The sequence below is a fragment of the Ursus americanus genome, chromosome 21 (assembly GCF_024610735.1).
Source record: "Ursus americanus isolate L20-20 chromosome 21, mUrsAme1.1.p, whole genome shotgun sequence".
Lineage (NCBI taxonomy): Eukaryota > Metazoa > Chordata > Mammalia > Carnivora > Ursidae > Ursus > Ursus americanus.
This window is the reverse complement of record NC_142147.1, coordinates 41,706,704-41,729,745: the sequence shown is the minus strand read 5'-3', so window position 1 is coordinate 41,729,745 and position 23,042 is coordinate 41,706,704. Positions and strand designations below refer to the sequence as shown.

The 23,042-nt window shown below is 40.5% G+C and overlaps 2 protein-coding genes across 20 annotated transcripts in view; one reads left to right on the top strand and one right to left on the bottom strand.

Moving 5' to 3' along the window:
* Nucleotides 1-14,318, bottom strand: part of ZNF461 (zinc finger protein 461) — a 69,862-nt gene extending 55,544 nt beyond the window's left edge. For 10 of the 13 annotated variants that reach the window (XM_087871101.1, XM_087871099.1, XM_087871102.1 and 7 more), the window contains exon 1: nucleotides 14,195-14,312. The gene's annotated coding sequence lies outside the window, so the exon portion shown is untranslated. Of the gene's footprint in view, nucleotides 1-14,194 lie in introns of all 13 variants that reach the window. The other 3 variants (XM_087871104.1, XM_087871105.1, XM_045805198.2) reach the window with 2 other exon arrangements.
* A 7-nt stretch (nucleotides 14,319-14,325) lies between these two features.
* Nucleotides 14,326-23,042, top strand: part of ZNF567 (zinc finger protein 567) — a 27,565-nt gene continuing 18,848 nt past the window's right edge. Inside the window, exons 1-4 of one of the 7 annotated variants that reach the window (XM_045805190.2) lie at nucleotides 14,326-14,462; nucleotides 14,999-15,060; nucleotides 16,049-16,153; nucleotides 18,125-18,198. In XM_045805190.2, coding sequence (XP_045661146.1) covers nucleotides 18,190-18,198 — 9 coding nt within the window. In that variant the 5' untranslated portion in view covers nucleotides 14,326-14,462; nucleotides 14,999-15,060; nucleotides 16,049-16,153; nucleotides 18,125-18,189. Of the gene's footprint in view, nucleotides 14,463-14,488; nucleotides 15,061-16,048; nucleotides 16,383-18,124; nucleotides 18,199-23,042 lie in introns of those variants that run through there. The other 6 variants (XM_045805189.2, XM_045805192.2, XM_045805193.2 and 3 more) reach the window with 6 other exon arrangements.

Below are 23,042 nucleotides of genomic sequence, written 5' to 3'. Positions count from 1 at the left end.
CTTTAGAGTAAATTCCTAATATTGGATGTCAGGTAAATATATACTTGAACAGCAGTGGTTTGAACTGTGCAGGTCCACTTATAGGCAATAACTATTGTTATTGGTAAGGATTCCAGTCAACAGTAGGCTATTAGTAGTTAAGTTTTGGAGGGAGTCAAAAGTTACATAAGATATTCAACTGCACAGAGGATAAGCATCCATAAACCGCTGTGTTGTTCAGGGTCGAATGTAGATATTTGGGGTTTTTAAAATGTAGATAGTTTTTAAACATACTGTTATATGCCCCACATATATTGCTTGTACCAGCAATATATGATACTGCCTAATCCCCTGTATATTAGTTTTCTGGGGCTGCTAACTGTAACAAATCATCACAAACAATAATTGTTTTCTCTCGTAGTTCTGGGGTCAGAAGTCCAAAATCAAGAAGTCATTAGAGCCAGACTCCCTCTAAAGACTCTAAAGAGGGAGTCTTGAGGGAAGAATTAGGGAAGAATCTGTTCTTTGCTTCTTCCACAATCTGGTGGCTGTAAGTATTCCTTGACTTGTGGCCCCATCACTCCAATTTCTGCCTCCATGGTCCCATTGCCTCCTCTTCCTCTGTCAAATCTTTCTCTGACTCACCCCTACAAAGACACTTATCATTGGATTTAGGGTCCATCCAGACAATCCAAGATAAACTCTTTATCTCAAGGTCCTTAATTTAATTATATTTAATTTAATTAATTCTTAATTTCTAAATTAACATTCATAAATTCCAGAGATTAGGACCTAGACATATCTTTTTTGTGAGTCACCATGCAGGCTATTATACCCTGTCTTACTAACACTATGTTATTATACTTTAAAATTTTTGCCATTCTGATAGGTGGGAAATGGTGCCAGTATCATTTTAATTTCCATTTCTCTTTTCATAATTTAAGTGTTACTTTTACATATTTTTTGTGAATTGTTTGTTCCTTTTAACCATCTTTCTGTCAAATTTTTTGGTATTTCCCTCAATTTTAAGAGTTTTTTTTTAAATTGAGGTGTAAATTGACATATAACATTAATTTCAGATGTACAACATAATGATTCAAAATTTGTATATATTGTGAAGTGAAGAGGGTTTTTTTAATATTAGGAATTATTATGGACTGAATTATGTCCCCACCCCCAATTCCTAACATTGAGGCCCTAATCCCTTGCCCCATACCTTAGAATGTGACTTTATTTGGAGATAGGGCCTTTAAAGAGTTAAGTTAAAGTGAGGCTGTTAGGGACCCCAATCCCATCCAAGTACTAACCAGGCCCGACCCTGCTTAGCTTCTGAGATCAGACTATCGGGCAATCAGGCGTTCCAGGTGGTATGGCCCGTAGACTAGGGACCCTAATCCAATCTAACTAGTGTCCTTATGCAAAGAGGAGATTAGGGTATACAAAGAGACACACCAGGGGTGCATACATACAGAGAAAAGACCACATGAGGAGTCAGTGAGCCATCTTCAGGCCAAGCAGAAGAGACCTCAGGAGAAAGTAAACCTGCCAATACCTTCATCTTGGACTTCAGCTTTCAAACTGTGAGAAAAGTAATTTTTGTTGTTTAAACCACCCAGTTGGTGGTATTTGGTTGTGACAGCCCTAGCAAACTAATACAGGAATATTAGCCCTTTATTTGTGATACACCTTGCAAATATTTTTTTCCCAATTTGTGAGTTGTCTTTTGATTTTATGTTTTTTTCCTAATGTAGTCAAATCTGAATATTTTCTTTTATTGCCTGTTTTCTGAATCATAGTAAGAAAGTTCTTTCTTTTATTGAGGTTAAAGAGGGATTCACTGATGCTTTTCTCTAAGACCTATGTGGTTTCATTTCTTATGTTTACATTCCTAATCTATTTGGAGTTTATTTTTGTGGTAGGATAATGTAAGGTATGGATATAATTCTATTTTTTCCCACATGGTAAACCAGGAAACTTGTCCCAGCTATGTGCTTATATTTTAATTTTTTATTTTGAGATTATAGATTTACATGCAGTTGTAAGAAATAATATAGAGATCCACATAACCTTCACCCAGCTTCCCTCAATGGTTATTTCTTGTAAAATTATAGTACAATATCATGACCAAGATATTGATATTGATATACTCCACAGAACTTATATCCTTTGCCAGTTTTACATGCACCCATTTGTGTATCTATGTGTATATTTAGTTCTTTGCATTCTTATTATTTGTGCAGAGTCATGTGACAACCACTACCATCATGATTCAGAACAGTTCTATCCCAAGGATCCCTTTTGCTACCCTTTTATAATCACAGCCACCTCCTCTCCACCCAATTCCTGGCATCCTCTAACCTGCTCTCCACCTCTATAGTTTTGCACTTTAAGAATGTTATATAAATGGACTCATACAGATTATAACTTTTACGAGATTGGTTCTTTTTCAGTTAGCATAATTCCCTTGAGATCCACCCAAATTGTGTGTTTCAATGGTTCATTCCTTTTTATCGCCAGTGGTTTTCCATGGTAGAGATAAACCCTAGTTTGTTTAACCATTTACCTGTTAAAAGACATTTGGGTTATTTCCAGTTTTGGGTTATTACAAATCTACTATGAACATTCATGCATAGGTGTTTGTGTAAACCTGTGTTTTCATTTCTCTGGGATAAATGGCCAAGATCTCAGTTGGCTGAGTCGTATGGTAAGCTATGCACTCACTTTTATTGTGAAACTTCACTTATTTCAATTTTGTTCATTCCAAGCTGTGTGGGATTTTGTTTGCAGCATCATTGGTCATAAGGAGAATGCAAATTAAATATAAATGTACCATACACACCCATTAAAATGGCTAAAATTCAAAACACTGACAATAATAATGCTGATTGGGTGACGCAACTGGAATTCTCATACACAGCACGTGGGAGCATAAAATGGAACATTCACTTTCAAACACTATTTTGCAATATTTATTAAATCTACACATTTACTTTCTAACCTAGCAATTCTATTTTTGGGTACATAACACAAACAGCTGATTTCATATGCATGCCAAAGACTGACACAAGAATGTTCATAGTAGCTTTACTCATAATAGCCAAAAACTGGAAACTCAAATACTCCATCAACAAGAGAATGGATAAATAAATTATGGTACATTCAGATAATATAATACTATGTTAAGTTACAAGCTACTGCCATGTACAGCTCGGTGCCTGTTACGGATACAATGTTGGATAAAAGAGGCCAGACACAAAAGTACATACTGTATGACTGCAGTTCTGTAAAGTTCAATTATTGTGATAGAGGTCAAAATAATGGTTAACTTTGAGGTATATTGATTGGGAAGAGACATGAGGGAGGCCTCTGAGATGTTGGAGTTTATCTTTATCAAATGGTGGTTGTAAGGGTTTATAAAATCATTAAGCTATGATTTTAAGATCTGTGTTCTATTTTGTGCAAAAGTCTTATTTAAAATGAAGGAAAAGGGGGAGGAGTTAAGATGGCGGAGGAGTAGGGGACCCCTTTTTCAGCCGGTCCCCTGAGTCGAGCTGGATAGGTACCAGACCAGCTTAAACAACCACGGAATCAGCCTGAGACACAGGAAGATACATCTGGATCTCTACAAATGAACATCTCCAGCGCTGAGTATTGAGGTACGAAGCGGGGAGCCCTGAAACTGCGCACAGATATCGGAAGATAAATGGAAGGGGGAGGGAGCCGCCGCGTTCAGGCATCAGGAAGTGGTAGCCACCCGCACGGGGGAGCGGGCAGACTCACAGACGGCACCCGCGAGAGAGCAGACTGAGACCGTTGAGCCGGGAGCGCTCGCCACCAGGCATCTCACGGAACACCGGAATCCCGGTGTGCTCACGGGATCCAGACTGAAACCGGGAGCTCCCGGAGCGCTCGCAGGGCGGCTGGCGGGCCACCTGCACAGGGGAGCGGGCGGACTCGAGGTCAACATGCCCGAAACAGCAGACTGAGACCCTGAACCAGGTGCGCGCGCCACCAGGCTTCTCACGGAACTCCGGAATCGCGGTGTGCTCACCGGGCATAGACTGAGACCCGGAGATCCGGGAGCACACGGGGGCGGCTGGCGGCTGGCGGTGTTAGAATCACAAAGGACAGAGACGCGCCGGCACTGGAAGTGAGGGCAGGGACGCCGGGTGTGGGGCGCACATCCCGGGATGCTACAGGGTTGAGCAGAACCAACAGTAACGGAGTTAAAGTGGCCAGAACATCAGTGGAGAACGGGCCGCAATCCCTCTGTTCTGTGACAATCCAGCCTCTACTGCTCTGACTCTCAGAAGAGGCATAGCCGGCCGCCAGGGAAAGCCGCCAGAGAACAAAAGCCTGGAAATACCGGCTCAGAGAGTGCCCATCCCCATCCCCCCTCGCAGGGGACACGGAGACTCTACCCAAACAGTGTTGCCTGAGTATCGGCGCGGCAGGCCCCTCCCCCAGAACACAGAAGGCAGGCTGAAAAATCAAGAAGCCCAAAACCCGGGGCACCTGGGTGGCGCAGTCATTGAGCGCCTGTCTTCGGCTTAGGGCGTGATCCCGGCATTCCGGAAAGGAGTCCCTCATCGGGCTTCTCCGCTGGGAGCCTGCTTCTTCCTCTCTCACTCCCCTCCTTCTGTTCCCGTTCTTGCTGACTGTCTGTCTCTCTCTCAGATAAATAAAATCTTTAAAGAAGAAGCCCACATCCATAAGATCCCTATAAAACAAGGGGCACGGCCTGGGACCCAGTCAATAATTTGGGCTCTGGACAACCCCGCAACCTCTCCTCATCAGAATGACAAGAAGGAGAAGCCCCCCCCCCCCAGCAAAGAAAAGACAGTGAGTCTGTGGCCTCTGCCACAGAAATAATGGATATGGATGTAACCAAATTATCAGAAATGGAATTCAGAGTAACGATGGTCAAAATGATGAGTAGAATTGAAAAAAGTATTAACGAAAAGGTTACTGAGAATATAGAATCCCTAAGGACAGAAATGAGAGCGAATCTGACAGAAATTAAAAATTCTATGAGCCAGGGCGCCTGGGTGGCACAGCGGTTAAGCGTCTGCCTTCGGCTCAGGGCGTGATCCTGGCGTTCTGGGATCGAGCCCCACATCGGGCTCCTCCGCTGTGAGCCTGCTTCTTCCTCTCCCACTCCCCCTGCTTGTGTTCCCTCTCTCGCTGGCTGTCTCTATCTGTGTTAAATAAATAAATAAAATCTTAAAAAAAAAAAAATTCTATGAGCCAAATGTAGGCAAAACTAGAGGCTCTGACGGCCAGGGTCACCGAAGCAGAGGAAAGGGTTAGTGAATTGGAGGATGGGTTAATAGAAGAAAAAACGAAAATAGAAGATGGTCTTAAAAAAATCCAAGCCCACGAATGTAGGTTACGGGAGATTACTGACTCAATGAACGTTCCAATGTCAGAATTATCGGCATCCCCGAGGGGGTGGAGAAAAACAGAGGTCTAGAAGAGATATTTGAACAAATTGTAGCTGAAAACTTCCCTAATCTAACGGGGGAAACAAACATTCGTGTCCAAGAGGCAGAGAGGACCCCTCCCAAGCTCAACCACAACAAACCTACGCCACGTCACGTCATAGTGCAGTTCGCAAATATTAGCTCCAAGGACACAGTATTAAAAGCGGCCAGGGCAAAGAAATTTCTCACGTACCAAGGCAAAGGCATCAGAATTACATCAGACCTGTCTACACAGACCTGGAATGAGAGAAAGCGTTGGGGGAGCATTTTTAAAGCTCTTTCAGAGAAAAACATGCAGCCAGGGATCCTTTATCCAGCAAGGCTGACATTCAGAATTGATGGAGAAATAAAGACATTTCAGAATCGCCAGTCATTAACCAATTTCGTAACCACGAAACCATCCCTACAGGAGATATTAAGGGGGGTTCTATAAAGGTAAAAAGGCCCCAAGAGTGATACACAAAAGAAAGTCACAACAAATACAAAGACTTTACTCGCAACATGGCATCATTAAAATCATATCTCTCAGTTCTTAGCGCTAATGTAAATGGTTTGAACGCTCCCATAAAACGCCACAGGGTTGCAGATTGGATAAAAAGAAATGACCCGTCCATTTGCTGTCTACAAGAGACTCATTTCGAACCCAAAGATGCATTCAGACTGAGAGTAAGGGGATGGAGTACCATCTTTCATGCAAATGGACCTCAAAAGAAAGCTGGGATAGCAATTCTCATATCAGATAAATTGGATTTTAAACTAGAGACTATAGTTAGAGACGCAGAAGGGCACTATATTATTCTTAAAGGAAGTATTCAACAAGTGGATATGACAATTATAAATATATATGCCCCCAACAGGGGAGCAGCAAGATACAGAAGCCAACTCTTAACCAGAATAAAGAGACATATAGATAAAAATACATTAATAGTAGGGGACCTCAACACTCCACTATCAGAAATAGACAGAACACCCTGGCAAAAACTAAGCAAAGAATCAAAGGCTTTGAATGCCATACTCGACGAGTTGGACCTCATAGATATATATAGAATACTACACCCCAGAACCAAAGAATACTCATTCTATTCTAATGCCCATGGAACATTCTCAAGAATAGACCATGTTCTGGGACACAAAACAGGTCTCAACCGATACCAAAAGATTGAAATTATCCCCTGCATATTCCCAGACTACAACGCTCTGAAATTGGAACTCAACCACAAGGAAAAATTTGGAAGAAACTCAAACACTTGGAGACTAAGAACCATCCTGCTCACAAATGACTCGATAAACCAGGAAATCAAAAATCAAATTAAACAATTTATGGAGACCAATGAGAATGAAAATACAACAGTCCAAAACCTATGGGATACTGCAAAGGCAGTCCTAAGGCAGAAATACATAGCCATCCAAGCCTCACTCAGAAGAATAGAAAAATCTAAAATGCAGTTTTTATATTCTCACCTCAAGAAGCTGGAACAGCAACAGAGGGACAGGCCTAATCCACACACCAGGAAGCAGCTGACCAAAATTAAAGCAGAAATCAATCAATCAGAAACCAGAAGTACAGTAGAACAGATCAACAGGACTAGAAGCTGGTTCTTTGAGAGAATCAATAAAATTGACAGACCACTGGCAAGACTTATCTAAAAGAAAAGAGAAAGGACCCAGATTATTAAAATTATGAATGAAAAAGGAGAGGTCACGACCAACACCATTGAAATTGGAAGGATTATTAGAAATTTTTATCAACAGCTATATGCCAATAAACTAAGCAATCTGGAAGAGATGGAATCCTTCCTGGAAACCTATAAACTACCAAGATTGAAACAGGAAGAAATTGATTTCTTAAACAGGCCAATTAATTATGAAGAAATTGAGTCAGTGATAAACAACCTTCCAAATAACAAAACTCCAGGCCCGGATGGTTTTCCTGCGGAATTCTACCAAACATTCAAAGAAGAAATAATACCTATTCTCCTAAAGCTATTTCAAAAAATAGAAACAGAAGGAAAGCTACCAAACTCATTCTATGAGGCCAATATTACCTTGATCCCCAAACCAGGGAAAGACCCCCTCAAAAAGGAGAATTACAGACCGATTTCCCTAATGAATACGGATGCCAAAATCCTCAACAAGATACTTGCTAATAGAATCCAACAGTACATTAAAAGGATTATCCATCATGATCAAGTGGGATTCATACCTGGGATGCAAGCGTGGTTCAATATTCACAAATTAATCAGCGTGATACATCATATCAACAAGAAAAGACTCAGGAACCATATGATCCTCTCAATCGATGCAGAAAAAGCATTTGACAAAATACAGCATCCTTTCCTGATTAAAACCCTTCAGAGTGTAGGAATAGAGGGTACATTTCTCAATCTCATAAAAACCATCTATGAAAAGCCTACTGCAAATATTATTCTCAATGGGGAAAAGCTGGAAGCCTTTCCCTTAAGATCAGGAACTCGACAAGGATGCCCACTCTCGCCACTATTATTCATCATGGTACTAGAAGTCCTTACAACAGCAATCAGACGACAAAAAGGGATCAAAGGTATTCAAATCGGCAAAGAAGAAGTCAAAATGTCTCTCTTCGCAGATGACATGATACTCTATATGGAAAACCCAAAAGAAGCCACTCCCAAACTATTAGAAGTTATAGAGCAATTCAGTAACGTGGCGGGATACAAAATCAATGCTCAGAAATCAGTTGCATTTCTATACACGAATAACGAGACCGAAGAAAGAGAAATTAGGGAATCCATCCCATTTACAATAGCACAAAAAACCATACGTTACCTTGGAATTAGCTTAACCAGAGACATAAAGGACCTATATTCTAGAAACTATAAATCACTCTTGAAAGACATTGAGGAAGACATAAAAAGATGGAAAGATATTCCATGCTCATGGATCGGAAGAATTAACATAGTTAAAATGTCCATGCTACCCAGAGCAATCTACACTTTCAATGCTATCCCGGTCAAAATACCGAGGACATTTTCAAGGAACTGGAACAAACAGTCCTTAAATTTGTATGGAAACAGAAAAGGCCCCGAATCTCCAAGGAACTGTTGAAAAGGAAAAACAAAGCTGGGGGCATCACAATGCCGGATTTCGAGCTGTACTACAAAGCTGTGATCACAAAGACAGCATGGTACTGGCACAAAAACAGACACATAGACCAATGGAACAGAATAGAGAACCCAGAAATGGACCCTCAGCTCTTTGGGCAACTAATCTTTGATAAAGCAGGAAAAAACATCCGGTGGGAAAAAGACAGTCTCTTCAATAAATGGTGCTGGGAAAATTGGACAGCTACATGCAAAAGAATGAAACTTGACCACTATCTCATACCATACACAAAAATAAACTCCAAATGGATGAAAGACCTCGAGGTGAGACAGGAATCCATCAAAATTCTAGAGGAGAACACAGACAGCAACCTCTATGACATCAGCCAAAGCAACCTTTTTCATGATACATCCCCAAAGGCAAGAGAAACAAAAGATAAAATGAATTTATGGGACTTCATCAAAATTAAAAGTTTCTGCACAGCCAAGGAAACAGTCAGAAAAACTAAGAGGCAGCCCATGGAATGGGAGAATATATTTGCAAATGACACTACAGATAAAGGACTGGTATCCAAGATCTACAAAGAACTTCTCAAACTCAATACACGAGAAACAAATCAACAAATCAAAAAATGGGCAGAAGATATGAACAGACACTTTTCTTTCTTTTTTTTTTTTTTTAAAGATTTTATTTATTTATTCGACAGAGATAGAGACAGCCAGCGAGAGAGGGAACACAAGCAGGGGGAGTGGGAGAGGAAGAAGCAGGCTCACAGCGGAGGAGCCTGATGTGGGGCTCGATCCCATAACACCAGGATCACGCCCTGAGCCAAAGGCAGACGCTCAACCGCTGTGCCACCCAGGCGCCCCTGAACAGACACTTTTCTAATGAAGATATACAAATGGCTAACAGACACATGAAAAAATGTTCAAAATCATTAGCCATCAAGGAAATTCAAATCAAAACCACACTGAGATACCACCTTACGCCAGTTAGAATGGCAAAAATTGACAAGGCAAGAAACAACAATTGTTGGAGAGGATGTGGAGAAAGGGGATCCCTCCTACATTGTTGGTGGGAACGCAAGTTGGTACAGCCACTCTGGAAAACAGTGTGGAGGTCCCTTAAAAAGTTAAAAATTGAGCTACCCTATGATCCAGCCATTGCACTACTGGGTGTTTACCCCAAAGATACAGACGTAGTAAAGAGAAGGGCCATATGCACCCCATGTTCATAGCAGCAATGTCCACAATAGCTAAATCGTGGAAGGAGCCGAGATGCCCTTCAACAGATGACTGGATTAAGAAGTTGTGGTCCATATATACAATGGAATATTACTCAGCTATCAGAAAAAACGAGTTCTCAACATTTGCTACAACATGGACGGCACTGGAGGAGATAATGCTAAGTGAAATAAGTCAAGCAGAGAAAGACAACTATCATATGATTTCTCTCATCTATGGAACATAAGAACTAGGATGATCAGTAGGGGAAGAAAGGGATAAAGAAAGGGGGGGTAATCAGAAGGGGGAATGAAGCATGAGAGACTATGGACTATGAGAAACAAACTGAGGGCCTCAGAGGGGAGGGGGGTGGGGGAATGGGATAGACCGGTGATGGGTAGTAAGGAGGGCACGTAACGCATGGTGCACTGGGTGTTATACGAAACTAATGAATCATCGAGCCTTACATTGGAAACCGGGGATGTACTGTATGGTGACTAACATAATATAATAAAAAACCATTAAAAAAATAATAATAGGGGCACCTGGGTGGCATAGCGGTTAAGCGTCTGCCTTCGGCTCAGGTCGTGATCTCGGCTTTATGGGATCGAGCCCCACATCAGGCTCCTCCGCTGTGAGCCTGCTTCTTCCTCTCCCACTCCCCCTGCTTGTGTTCCCTCTCTCACTGGCTGTCTCTATCTCTGTCAAATAAATAAATAAAATCTTTAAAAATAATAATAATAATAAAATAAAATGAAGGAAAAGAAATAATACATGCTCAGTAAATGGCGGGTCTATGTTTTGAATCCACATTTCTCTAAATCAGTGCTCTTTGAATTCTGGTTTTTGTCCCAGATGCCCAGATTTTACTACATTAACTGAAACCTCAGAATAGATAATTCATTTAAACAAACAAGCACAACTTCCAGTAAAGGTAGATTTAAAAGGACTGATAATATCCTATATTAGTAGAATTGACACTCTTAATGGTATGTTGGTGAAAATTTAAGCAGGGCAATTGTTGAAGGTATATAAGTTGATTTTAACTTTGAAAGCCTCATTCTCAACAATGTTTAAGACTTTAAGATATACATGTTCACAAAAAGGAGTGTGCAGTGAAATACTGTATGGGGGAAAGCTGAAAGAAGTTAAATATCCTTCAATAGGGAAATACCTGGATAGTATATCCAGACAATGTAGTCAAAACACGGTGATAGTTTGTAATTTGATAACATGAAAAGCTGTTCACTGTAGATGTTAGATGAAGAAGGTGGATTACAAAACAGTATTGTGGTATGATTCTGTTTTGAATGAATAAGTCGTATATGCCTATATCCATGTGTTAATTCACAGAGAAACAGATGAAATGATTTGTAATAAAATGTTCAAAGAAGCTGTTTCTAGGGGCGCCTGGGTGGCTCAGTTGTTAAGCGTCTGCCTTCGGCTCAGGGCTTGATCGTGGAGTCCTGGAATCGAGCCCCACATCAGGCTCCTCCACTGGGAGCCTGCTTCTTCCTCTCCCACTCCCCCTGCTTGTGTTCCCCCGTTTCTCGCTGTCTTTCTCTGTCAAATAAATAAAATCTTAAAAAAAAAAAAAAAAGCTGTTTCTAAATGAGCTTTATTTTAAGCTTTTCTGTATTTTCTAAATTTCTGAATTAAGAATGTACTAATTTTAAGTCAGAAAAAAATAGAGCTAATCCCTCCCTATTTGAAAGCAGAAAAAATAGGAGATATGTGTATGAAACATGGAGTAGAGTGCTGTAGTGCTTTATGTGGCCTGAAGTTTCTTCATAGATGTGAAGACTTTCAGATCCTACTACCTTAAAGGTCTTAAATTTTGAAACCTAAGTTGTTGGTTTTTTTTAATTTAAATCAATTAGCCAAGTATAGTACGAAACCTAGGATTTTAATACACAATGGATTCCTCTTGCTGGTTGCCCCTCAATTACCTCGGCTCAGATCTCTTATTGCCAGTCTCTCCACCAGCTATTGCTCCAACAAGGAAATCACATCTGCCTTGGAAATTAATTAATACTAAACCCTGCATGTAGGAGAAGAAATGGGACTTGGGCCTGATGTGACCTATGCAGAAATTCAGGCCATTTCTTTGAGGATTAGGCAGAAAAGGAAGTTAAGAAAGTAAACTGAAGGATCGGGACGATGACACTTTAGAAAACACAGCAGAGATACCCATTTCTACCTCCAGGAATCTTAAATCTTCAGAAAATTAGCTAAGTACCCTAATGAGTCACAGTGAAGGAAGTAAGATGGCTCCAGAATGCAGATTTTGAATTGGAAAGGGGAAAAGAGATACTGTAATCTTGGAGACCCAGTTGATTAGTTAGGTAAATGTATATAGATCCTATATCACACCCTTGAACAAATAATTCCTCTGAGTGGGTTGAGTCACCTATACTCCACTCAGCAGAAGTCAATACCACATTCCTAAGTCTACATACCCATGAAATGACAGGAACCCATGTCTTGCTAAGTTTCTGGAAGGGAATGTAAAGTTGGTGAAGACATGGGAGCTGGACAGTAAGAAGGAGTTGCTCAGAAAAGTTAATAGTTAAATTATAAAATATCCATGTAAAAGAATACCAAGATAAATGCAAAGCTGAAGAAAGTTATTAAGGATGTAGAAAAATTTCAAGATATAATTCCAGTAGAGAAATCACTTTACAAAACAGGTTGACCAATACAATTATATCAATATGGAGTGATAGATTTTTTAAAAGTCTAGAAAGTTAAACACCTGTTTCAGTTATTTATTGCTATGTAACCATCCCAAAAGTTTGTGGCTTAAAACAAAAAACATCCATTAGCTCATTATGGGGTTGGCAAATTGGGCTTGGCTTGGCTGAGTGGTTCTATTGATTCCACTCATCTGATAGCAGTCAGTGGTTTGGTGGGGGCTGGATGGTCTAATATGGTCTCAATGAAATATCTGGCAGCTGTTGCTGAATGTCAGCTGGGCTTCTGTTTCCAGGTGATCTTTTGTCTTTAAGCAAGCTAGTCATAACCTTCAGTTTGAAGTGGTCTCAGGGCAGGAAGAGGAAAAGAGCAGAAGCTGCAAGACCTCCTAAGGCTTTGTCTCGAAAGTCTTACAACGAACGTCACTCCCACCACATGCTATTAGTCAAAGCATATCACAAGGCCCTGCCTAATAGTAACCTAACCATTTCAGGAGAACAATTACTCCCTGTTCTGAAAAACAAAAAAAAGAGAAGAAGAGCAACAAAACCCCCAACCTTGAGCTTGGTTTCAGATATGCCCAGTCACGTTTTCTTTTATTCAGGGCTCCTCACTCAGAGAAGAGCACTGCAGGGGAAGAGGAGGGAATCATCAGACACCAGACCTTTCTTGGAGCACAGACTAGTGAAATTGGAAGAAATTCTTCAGCACCACTGTACACAGTCTCTTGCCATCTATCACACGCGAAGTAAAACGGAGATGGGGAGTACTGCTAATCCTTTTTAGTGTGAAAGGGAAAAGCCAGGATCACTGACATCCAGGGCTGAAACCTTTTCTAAGTTCACAGCAAGTTTCCTGGAGAGACACCTTTGGGAATGATGCGGTTCTGAAACATGGAACTTGACCTTAACTCCCAAGGGAGTTCCTCTGAGGAAGGACTCTCACTCCTAGGTTCTCCAAATGTCTTCCTAGGACTCTGCCTAAGGAACTCTTCCAATTCTAAAATTCATTCCCAAAACAGGTTGGTGCTTTTTGCTTGTATGGAACCTTTATACTACCACTCAATATCTGACTCCCTTTTGGTGACCTTTTCTCTGCAGCTGGGGTCCATGGCTCTAAAGCAGGAGAAAAAAGGAAGTTGCAGGGAACCCAGGCATACAGATCCTAAGAACGAACAGAACCTAAAATTGGCCCTTAGATGGGCAACATCATCTTCACTGATACTCCCACTGTGTTAAGCATGAAGCTAGGCACTGGAGGTGGGGGTGCCCTGACAAGGCAACTCGGGCCATGCTTCGGTGCAGCGCGACTCTAGTTAACACAGGCATTGCAGTCTTCACAAGCACAAATATACTCTCAAAGAAGTCTTCAACAGACCCCTCAGCCCCGACGTTAAACTCAGAACTGAAGACGTGAAGCTCCATCTTGTTCCACAAACTCGTACGGGTCAGAGAATTAAAAGCCTCTTCCATCACACTGGGTAACAACTAGGCACTATTTTATGATGGGTGGTCTCAAACCCCACAGTGTCACATGCCTCACATCACAGCCGACCGGTCACCCACAGTGTCCTGCATCCGATTAGGGACACACACACATCATCTGTCGACCACATCACCGCACATACTCGCACTCGGCTTCGTCACGGTCACAAACGCGCATACATAGGCTTGAGCCCCGGACTCCACACACCCTGCACCCTGTCTGCACTGTGGGGGCGATGGGCTTCCTCACCGTGCGCGACTGTTGCCGCTCGGAGCGCGACGACTTTCAGGGATTCGAGAGATAACCAGAGAGGACCCAGGGATCAAAGTTCTTTTCAAAAGCTGCATAGGGGCTGTGGGAAATGTAGTTCAAGACCGGAAAAGCCCGTATGTGAGGAGGCGCGAGCGCGCGCGCGCGCGCGCGCGGAGGCTGCGGCCTCAAAGACGGAGCCGCGGAGACACTTGGGAACAGCCCGCGCGGGAGTACGCAGGCGCAGACGGCTGGCCTACGGTCGAAGGTGAGGCTGGTGGGTCTCACCGAGGTGGAGGAGGCGGGTGATGGCGGGACCCGGGGGGATGTCGAGGAGGGAGGCGGGAATCTGGGCTGGGAAAAGCGAGGAAGGAAAAGGGAACCTGGGCCAGGAAGGCCGGGGAGGAAGGCGAGAGTCTGGGCCCTACAGAGAGCGAGGAGGGAAGCGAGAACCTAAGCAGAAGGAACCAGGAGCCAGGGCCGAAGAACGCCGAGGAGGGAATAGGGAGCCTGAGCGGGGAGCGCCCTAGAGGCAACTGGTAGTCCAGGCTGGACAGCGCCGAGGAGGAAGCTAGAAGCCCGGGACTGGTGTGAGGTTGGGGAGGGCAGGAATTTTGTCTGTTTTCCCCCCCGTAAGTAAACCCCAAGTCTTGGAGTGCGGCCTGGCACACACGGGCGTTCAGTTCGTGTAGCTTTTTGTGGCTGTCCTTGTGTAGTTTGGGCATGTGTTATGCGTGTGACATTGTGGAACCGGTTGTTTGTCAAAGCGATAAGGTCTCTGTGTGTGTCTGATTTTTCAAATAGGTTACGAGTCGATTTGTGTTTGAGACTGCATGCGACTTTGGAGAGACGACAGTAAGGGGTTTGTGAGTAAAATTTTGCTACTTTGTGTAGAAGTCTGTTATTGGCTCTGTAAGATTATGCATGACGTGTGCCTATGGGATTGCGATTATGTGGATGATATAACTGTATCTTTGTCTAATTTTTAAAGTGTTTTGTGTGCCAATCCTCAGTAATTCATGAATATTGTTTATTGTGTGACTGAGATGGAGCACTTGAGAAACTGGATGCATGACCAGTTAAATATGTATTGTTTAGATTGTCTGAATATTGGCCTTTTTATACACTTATAAAATTTGACCCTTCGGCAGTTAGACAAGTGAAGTAGAGATTTTTTTTTTTTTAATGGAGAAAAGGAAGTAAAATAAAAATAATTTTCAGATGGTAGGATTGTATATTGGGAAACCCCACACTGACTAATAACCTGTACGTTCAAATGAGTAGAACACCATTTGGGAGGACACATAAAAAAATTTCTCCATAATTGCGACTCAGAATTCCTATTTGGGTGGATCTGTTTCTTTCCTTGCTGCTGGATGCATTCCTAGACAGATTCAGTAATTTCTTCAGTCATTCTGAAGACTGAATCTATTGAACATTCAAATCAGTCAAATCAGATGAGAGCAGTCTCATCTTCTAATAGCTATTAAATAAGATATTCACTCTAGAAATCAATACTTCAAACTTGTTTTGAAAGTTCTCTCCCGGGTGCCTGGGTGGTGCAGTCAGTTAAGTGTCTGACTCTTGGTTTTGGCTCAGGTCATGATCTCATGGATCATGAGATCGAGTCCCACATTGAGCTCTATGCTTAGCAGGAGTCTGCTTGGATATTCTCTCCATCTGCCCTTCGCCCTGCTCGGGCTCACTCTCTCAAATAAATAAATAAATAAATCTTAAAAAAATAAAAATAAAAGTTCTCTCCCTCCTGCTGGAAGCCTGCGGGGAAAAGAGTACATACATGATCAGTTTCTTCTTTAATTCTTCAACCTCTGTTTTGTCTCTTTACCCCCCTAGGTGGGTAGTCCCTAGTTGGAATGGATTGGGAACTGGAAAACAGGAGACAAGTCAGAAGTCAGGGACAAGAAGAGGCTAACATGATTGGTACCATTATAATTTAGTGTAAGTCATCTCTTAACCTTCTGAGAGAACCCACTGCTGGGAACTTCCAGATACACTTACCTTCTCATGGGTACAGCCACTTCTCCAGCTGTCTCCTCAGTGTTTCCTCTGGGCATGCAGTAGTCCACCTGCTCTGGTGGGTCTTGTGTCTCCAGTGAGTCCTCTTGGCCAAGAGGATCCAAGCCAACCCAGGCAGGCTCCATCCATGGGTTGCCCATCTAGAGCTCAGGTGAGAATTAACCCTCTCAATCACTTTGCCCTCTCAAATCCTGGAAATATGTACATTTCCCCCAAAATTCTCTCACCACTTTGGTTTCCAGTGGCATCCACCTCTGAGGGGCCCCTTGTTTTCTTCCCCTGGAAAACTATGCCCTAAAAATAATTTTTACTCTCCTAGACATTTCCTTCTCTCAGCCTCTCCAGCCTCTTGAAGTCGGGGTTATGTTTTTTTACAAGACTTTATTTTGGAATGAGGGACACTTAGAAGCTTGTTTTGCTCACCATCTTTGGGACATCTGCTGAGACTGAGAGAAAAATGTCTAAGTTACCATGCTGTTGAACACAATGACTACAATTAGAAAACTCAAAGGTTTGTTGGAAAAAACGTTGATAAATCAATAGGCTTTATATGTGTGCTTACATGTATGTATATATATGTATCAGAAAACTATTGAAAGTTGCCATCAAAAATATGAGTTACAAAGGATTTTGTAATCCGTGAAAAAAGAATTAATGTTCCTAAGGGACTCAAAAAGTAAGACTTGAATAAAAGAATAGGAAGACACTAAGTGATAATGTGTTCAAACTCCCTAACATTATGCAGTTCCATTAAAATTTCAGTAAAATTTTTGAACTTTCTAAAGTTCTTAGGAGAATATGAACAAGCCAAAAATTCTGAAAGAAGATAATGAAAGGGGAAATAGCCCTAACCTGATACTAAAATATGTTTTAAAACTGTAGTAACTGCAGAGTCATCCAGACAATTAAATGAACAGATCAGTGAAACTAAATATAAAATTCAGATCTACTCAAATATATAAAGGAAAGTATATGATGGCAGTTTTGATGAAGGGAGGAAATAATATGTTATTGAACACCTGACAGTACTAAGCCAGATGGTCAATAATCTGTTATAAGTTATTTTTGCATAGGAAAAACACAAAGTCAATTGAGAAACTATAAAAAATTATTTTAAGTGAATGCAATATTTCCAGGGCACCTGGGTTGCTCAGTTGGTTAAGCATCTGCCTTCGGCTCAGGTCGTGATCCCAGGGTCCTGGGATCATCCCACATCAGGCTCCTCTCCACAGGAAGCCTGCTTCTCCCCCTCCCTCTGCCTGCTGCTCCCCTGCTTGTGCTCTATCAAATAAATAAATAAAAATCTTAAAAAAAAATACAATATTTCCTTCCTCTAAAAAAGATCTAATAACCAATCTAGAAAATAAAAGTATGATAGAGAAATGAAGGAATTATAAGAGACTATTTACATGAGAAACTAAGGATGTTTTTTAAACTTATGAAAAGAAGCTTATTTTCTGACATAGTAAGAAAAATAAAACCTAGAACCACAATTTCTACCTGTTAGGCAAGCATCAAGAAGTTTATATCAGCATTTGTCAGGGTGTGGGGTGACAGGTATTCTCATATATTGCTGGTGATAGTATAAATGGTAGAGCCTTATGGAGAGCAGCTTGGAGGTAGGCTGCTAAGAGAGGAAAGATGGTGCTAGAAAGGAGGGGAACTTGCCCAAAATCTAACCTGTTGCCCAAGAGCCTGTATCTCTGGATTTGGGGGTAAAATAAGATATGTCTAGCTCATTCTCCCCCTGTAAATTATGTGGAATGTGCAGAATGGTCAAGGGCCAAAGCAAGGGAAATGGAGGCAACTTCAGTTTAATCCTAAGTCATAAGAGAGCTATAAGGCATGTATAGTGTCATGTGGCTTCTTTTCATCTCAGCTTTGCCTTCATAGGAACTGCCTCTTTTCCAAAGAGGAACCCAAAGGAAGACTGGTCACCTCTTGCAGATCTCAAAACCATGGCTCAGGTGAGATGAAGGTTTCTCCTTTCCAAAATCGTCCTTTTTTTTTTTTTTTTTTTTTTTTTTTAATGGGTTTGAGCATTTGCCTTTCTTGCACCAAATTCCCCTTACAGAGAAGGGGTCCCCATTTCTTCCCATATTGGCCAGATAAGGCTTTTCCTTCCACAAATGTTCCTTCTAATTTTAATCACTGTTCACACATTAAGTGGGTATATCATTGAACATCTTCCCAGTCTTCTCCCACAAGCAGAGCTGGGACAAAAAATGCTTTTCCTCAAATGAGAACATATTACTGCATGAACTTGTCTTGTTTAGATAAAAACAGTAAAGATGGGGGCGTCTGGGTGGCTCAGTCAGTTAAGCGTCTGCCTTCGGCTCAGGTCATGATCTCAGGGTCCTGGGATCGAGCCCCACATCAGGCTCCCTGCTCAGCAGAGAGCCTGCTTCTCCCTCTCCTTCTGCCTGCCACTCTGCCTACTTGTGCTCTCTATCTCTCTGTCAAAGAAATAAATAAAATCTTAAAAAATAAAATACCATCAACATTAAAAAAAAAAAAGAAACAGTAAAGATGGAGATGGAATTGATAGATTGCTATTAATAAGTGTCAAGGAGACTTGTCTTGAGGCTTTGAGAATAGAGCTATGCTGGGCAAATTGTACAAAACTGAGAATCTTGCTTTTCTCCTGTCTGATCCTTCAGTTTTGCTCATAGCTGCTAACAATTCCTAAAAATCTGTGGCCTGCCAATAACACTCCCCCATTATGCTAATGGTGTTCCTATGTTTAAATTTCTTATAATTTTATATTTGGAGGCAGGAGAAGTAAATGTATGTGCTTAGATCACTGTACTGAATTACAAGTGTAACTCTTGAAATATTCTGTTCTTGGTTTCAAAGATGTTACTCTCTCTTGGTTCTTTCAGAAAATTCATCTTTAGGGGCACCTGGGTAGCTCAGTCATTAAGTGTCTGACTCTTGGTTTCAGCTCAGATCATGATCTTGGGGATAGGGGATTGAGCCCCTTGTCCAAGTCTGCTTGGGATTCTCTCTCTCCCTTTGTGCCTCCCCCCTACCCCCTGCTCACATGCACTTGCTCTCTAAATAAATAAATAAATAAATAAAATCTTTTTTAAAAAGGAAGAAAATTCATCTTTGTATCTGGACCTTTTAAATACTAGGGTCCTCCAGATTCTTTATTGGTTCTCTTCTCTTTACAATCTTCTGTTCCTATTCACAATCTACCACTATTCTAATGATGCTCACATAATTCTAAACCTCAAATTCTGTCAAAACCAAATCTAGTCTCCCAACTAAATATCACCACCTGCATGTTCCACAGATACTTCAGGCACATCACCAAGATTTATCTCATTATCTCCTGCCCATCCTATCCTTTCTTGTTTTGTTTTCAATCCGCTTTTGGCTCTGTCCCATACCCACCTGCTAATACAGCTAGCTTGAGTTAAATAAATGTCTCTCTTCCACTGCACAGTTTAGTGATAAATCTTATTCCTTACAACACAGTTCCTTCATCCCCACTGATATCTTTATTTTGAGTGCCTCTTTGATAACCATGGTCACTTGTTTTCCCGTTTTAACACCTTTCTCCTTTTCCAGTCCTCCAAGTACTCACCCCAATGCTCATGTATGGATCTTTGTGTTTCTATGCTTTTCTGTTTAACTCTGTGTATGTCTGTTAAAATATACATAATATAAAATTTCACCATTTTAGCCATTGTTAATTTTATAGTTTAGTCCCATTAAGTACATTCACAGTGTTGTGTAACCAGCACTACTATGTATTTCCAGAAGGTTTTCATCATCCCAAACAGAAATTCTGTACTTACAACATTAATCAGTAACTGTTCTCTTATAACTTTTTATAGCATCAGACCTAAAGCACATTAGAAGAATGTGTAAAGACAGCCCATTAGGGGAGTGGAAGATGTTAAAATGCTTATTAATCATTTAAATTCAAGAATAGTCATCATTAATAATAATACGATTTTCTAATTCATGAATATGAGGTGCATCTTTTTTTATTTAGATCTTTAAATTCTCTCAGTAATGCTTTGTTGTTTTCAGTTTACCATCTTGCACATGTTTTGATATATTGATCCCTGGGTATTTATTTTTTTATGTTATTGTAAATGCTATTCATTTTTATTTCAAATTCTCACCATTCACTGCTAAAATATGAAAATGCAATTGATTTTTGTATATTGACCTACAGTCTTTCTAAAGTTACTTATTAGTTCTAGTAATTTTTTGTATATTCTTTAGGATTTTCTACGTAGACAGTCATGTCATATGTGAATAATGACTGTTTTCCGTCTTGCTTTTCAATCTATTCATTTACTACTTTGTCTAGAACCTTCAGTACAGTGTTGAATAAAAGTGGTGAGAACAGACATTTTTACCTTGTTCCTGACTTAGGGGAAAGGGATCCAATGTTTCACTATTAAGTATGGTATTAGCTATATAGGTTTTGCATAGATCTGGTAAAAAAGTTCTAGTTTGCTGATAGTTTTTATAATGAGAGGGTGTTGAATTTTTTCAAAGGTTTTTCTGAATCTATTGGTTATTCCCCATTATATGACCTTTTTTTTTTCTATTAACACAGTGAATTATATTGATTTTGAAGTGTTCAGCCAACTTAGTCGCCCTAGGATAAACGCCACTTTGTCATGATATTTTTTATATATATATATATATACTGCTTGATGAATTTGCTAATACATTGTTAAGGATTCTTTTGTTTATGGTTCATAAGAATTTGGTCTAATTTTTCTTATAATACCTTTGTTTAGTTTTGATATCAGGGTAATTCTTTTTTTTTCTTAAGATTTATTTATTTGAGAGAGAAGTGTGTGTGCACGTGAGCGGGAGGAGTGGCAGAGGGCGAGGGAAAGAGAGAATCTCAAGCAGACTCCCCACTGAGCTAGACACTGGGCTGGATCTCATGACCATGAGATCATGACCTGAGCCGAAACCAAGAGTCAGCCGCTCAACAGACTGAGCCACCCAGGCACCCCAATATCAGGGTAATTCTCATAAAATAAGTTGGGTAATATTTTCTGAAAGAATTTGTGTAAATTGGTATTATTTGTTCTTAAAGTGTTTGTTAGAATTCCCCAGTGAAGCCATCTTAGCCTGGAGATTTTTTATGTGAGAAGGTGTTTAACTAGCAGCTCAATTTCCTTAGTAGAATTAGGAATATTCAGTTTTTGGGGTTTTTCCCCTTTGGTGAGCTTCTGTAGTTTGTATCTTTCAAGGAATTTATCAAATTTATTGACATAAAGTTGTCCAAAATATACTCTATCCTTTTGATGTTTGTGCAATCTGTAGCAATGCCCCTCTTTCATTTATGTTATTAGTAATTTGTGTCTTATTCTTTTCCTTGGTCATTTGGCTAGAGGTTTATCAATTTCATTGACTGTTTCAAAGTACCAGCTTTTGGGGCGCCTGGGTGGCACAGCGGTTGAGCATCTGCCTTCGGCTCAGGGCGTGATCCTGGCGTTATGGGATCAAGCCCCACATCGGGCTCTTCCGCTATGAGCCTGCTTCTTCCTCTCCCACTCCCCCTGCTTGTGTTCCCTCTCTCGCTGGCTGTCTCTATCTCTGTCGAATAAATAAATAAAATCTTAAAAAAAAAAAAATACCAGCTTTTAGTTTCATTGGCTTACTCCATTGTTTTTCTGTTTCCTCTTTCTTATCTTTTTTGTTTCCTTTTTTCCCCCCCAATACTTTGGGTTTAATTAAATCATGTTCTAGTTTTGCAGATGGAAGCTTATATTATTGATATGGGACCTTTTTTTCTAATAGAAGCATTTAATGCTATAAATTTCCCTCTAAGCACTGTTTAAGTAGTCTTCAAGAAATTTGGACATGTCGTATTTTTATTTTGATTCAGTTGAAAATATTTTCAGTTTCCCCTGTGATTTCTTTTTCAACCTATTGGTTGTTTAGAAGAAATGTATCTAATTTCCAAATATTGGGGATTTTCCAGATAGCTTTCTATTATTGATTTCTACTTTAATTCTTTTCGATCAGGGAACATACTCTATTTGATTTCAGTCTTAAATTTATGGAGACTTTTTTTGTGGCACAGATTATAGTTTAAATTGATGACTGCTCCATGTGCACGTGTAAAGAGTATTCATTCTGGTGTTATTAGGTATTCTTTAAAAAATCAGGCCAAATTGGTTGATTGTGATGGTAAAGACTTCTGTATCCTTATTGATTTCCAGTCCATTTATTATAGCAGTGACTGAGAGGAAAGTTGAAATCTTCAGTTATAATTTTGGTTTTGTCCATTTTTCCTTTTCTATTCTATTAGGTTTTACTTAATGTATTTTGAAGTTCTCTTTTTAGGTGCATTCACATTTAGAATTGTTATATTCTCTCATGAATTGACCCACTCTATTATTATGAAATGCCTTATTTAGTCCCTAATAATATTCTTTGTTGTGAAATCCATCTTGTTTGATATTATAGCCATTTTGACTTTCTTATGATTAGTAGTTACACAGTGTATATATGTTTTCCATCCTTTAAAAAAAAAGATTTGTTTATTTTAGAGAGAGTGTGTGTGTGAGCAGGGAGAAAGGGAGAGGGAGAGGGAGAGAATCCTCAAGCAGACTCTCCACTGAGCGTGGAGCGTGATGTGGGGCTCAATTCCAGAACCCTGAGATCATGACCTGAGCCAAAACAAAGAGTTGAACGCCCAACCAACTGATCCACCCAGGCACCCCCTCCATCCTTTTTACTTTAATCTTCCTGTTTTCATATTTATAGTGAGCTTCTTTTTTAAAGATTTTATTTATTTATTTATTTATTTGAGAAAGAGAGA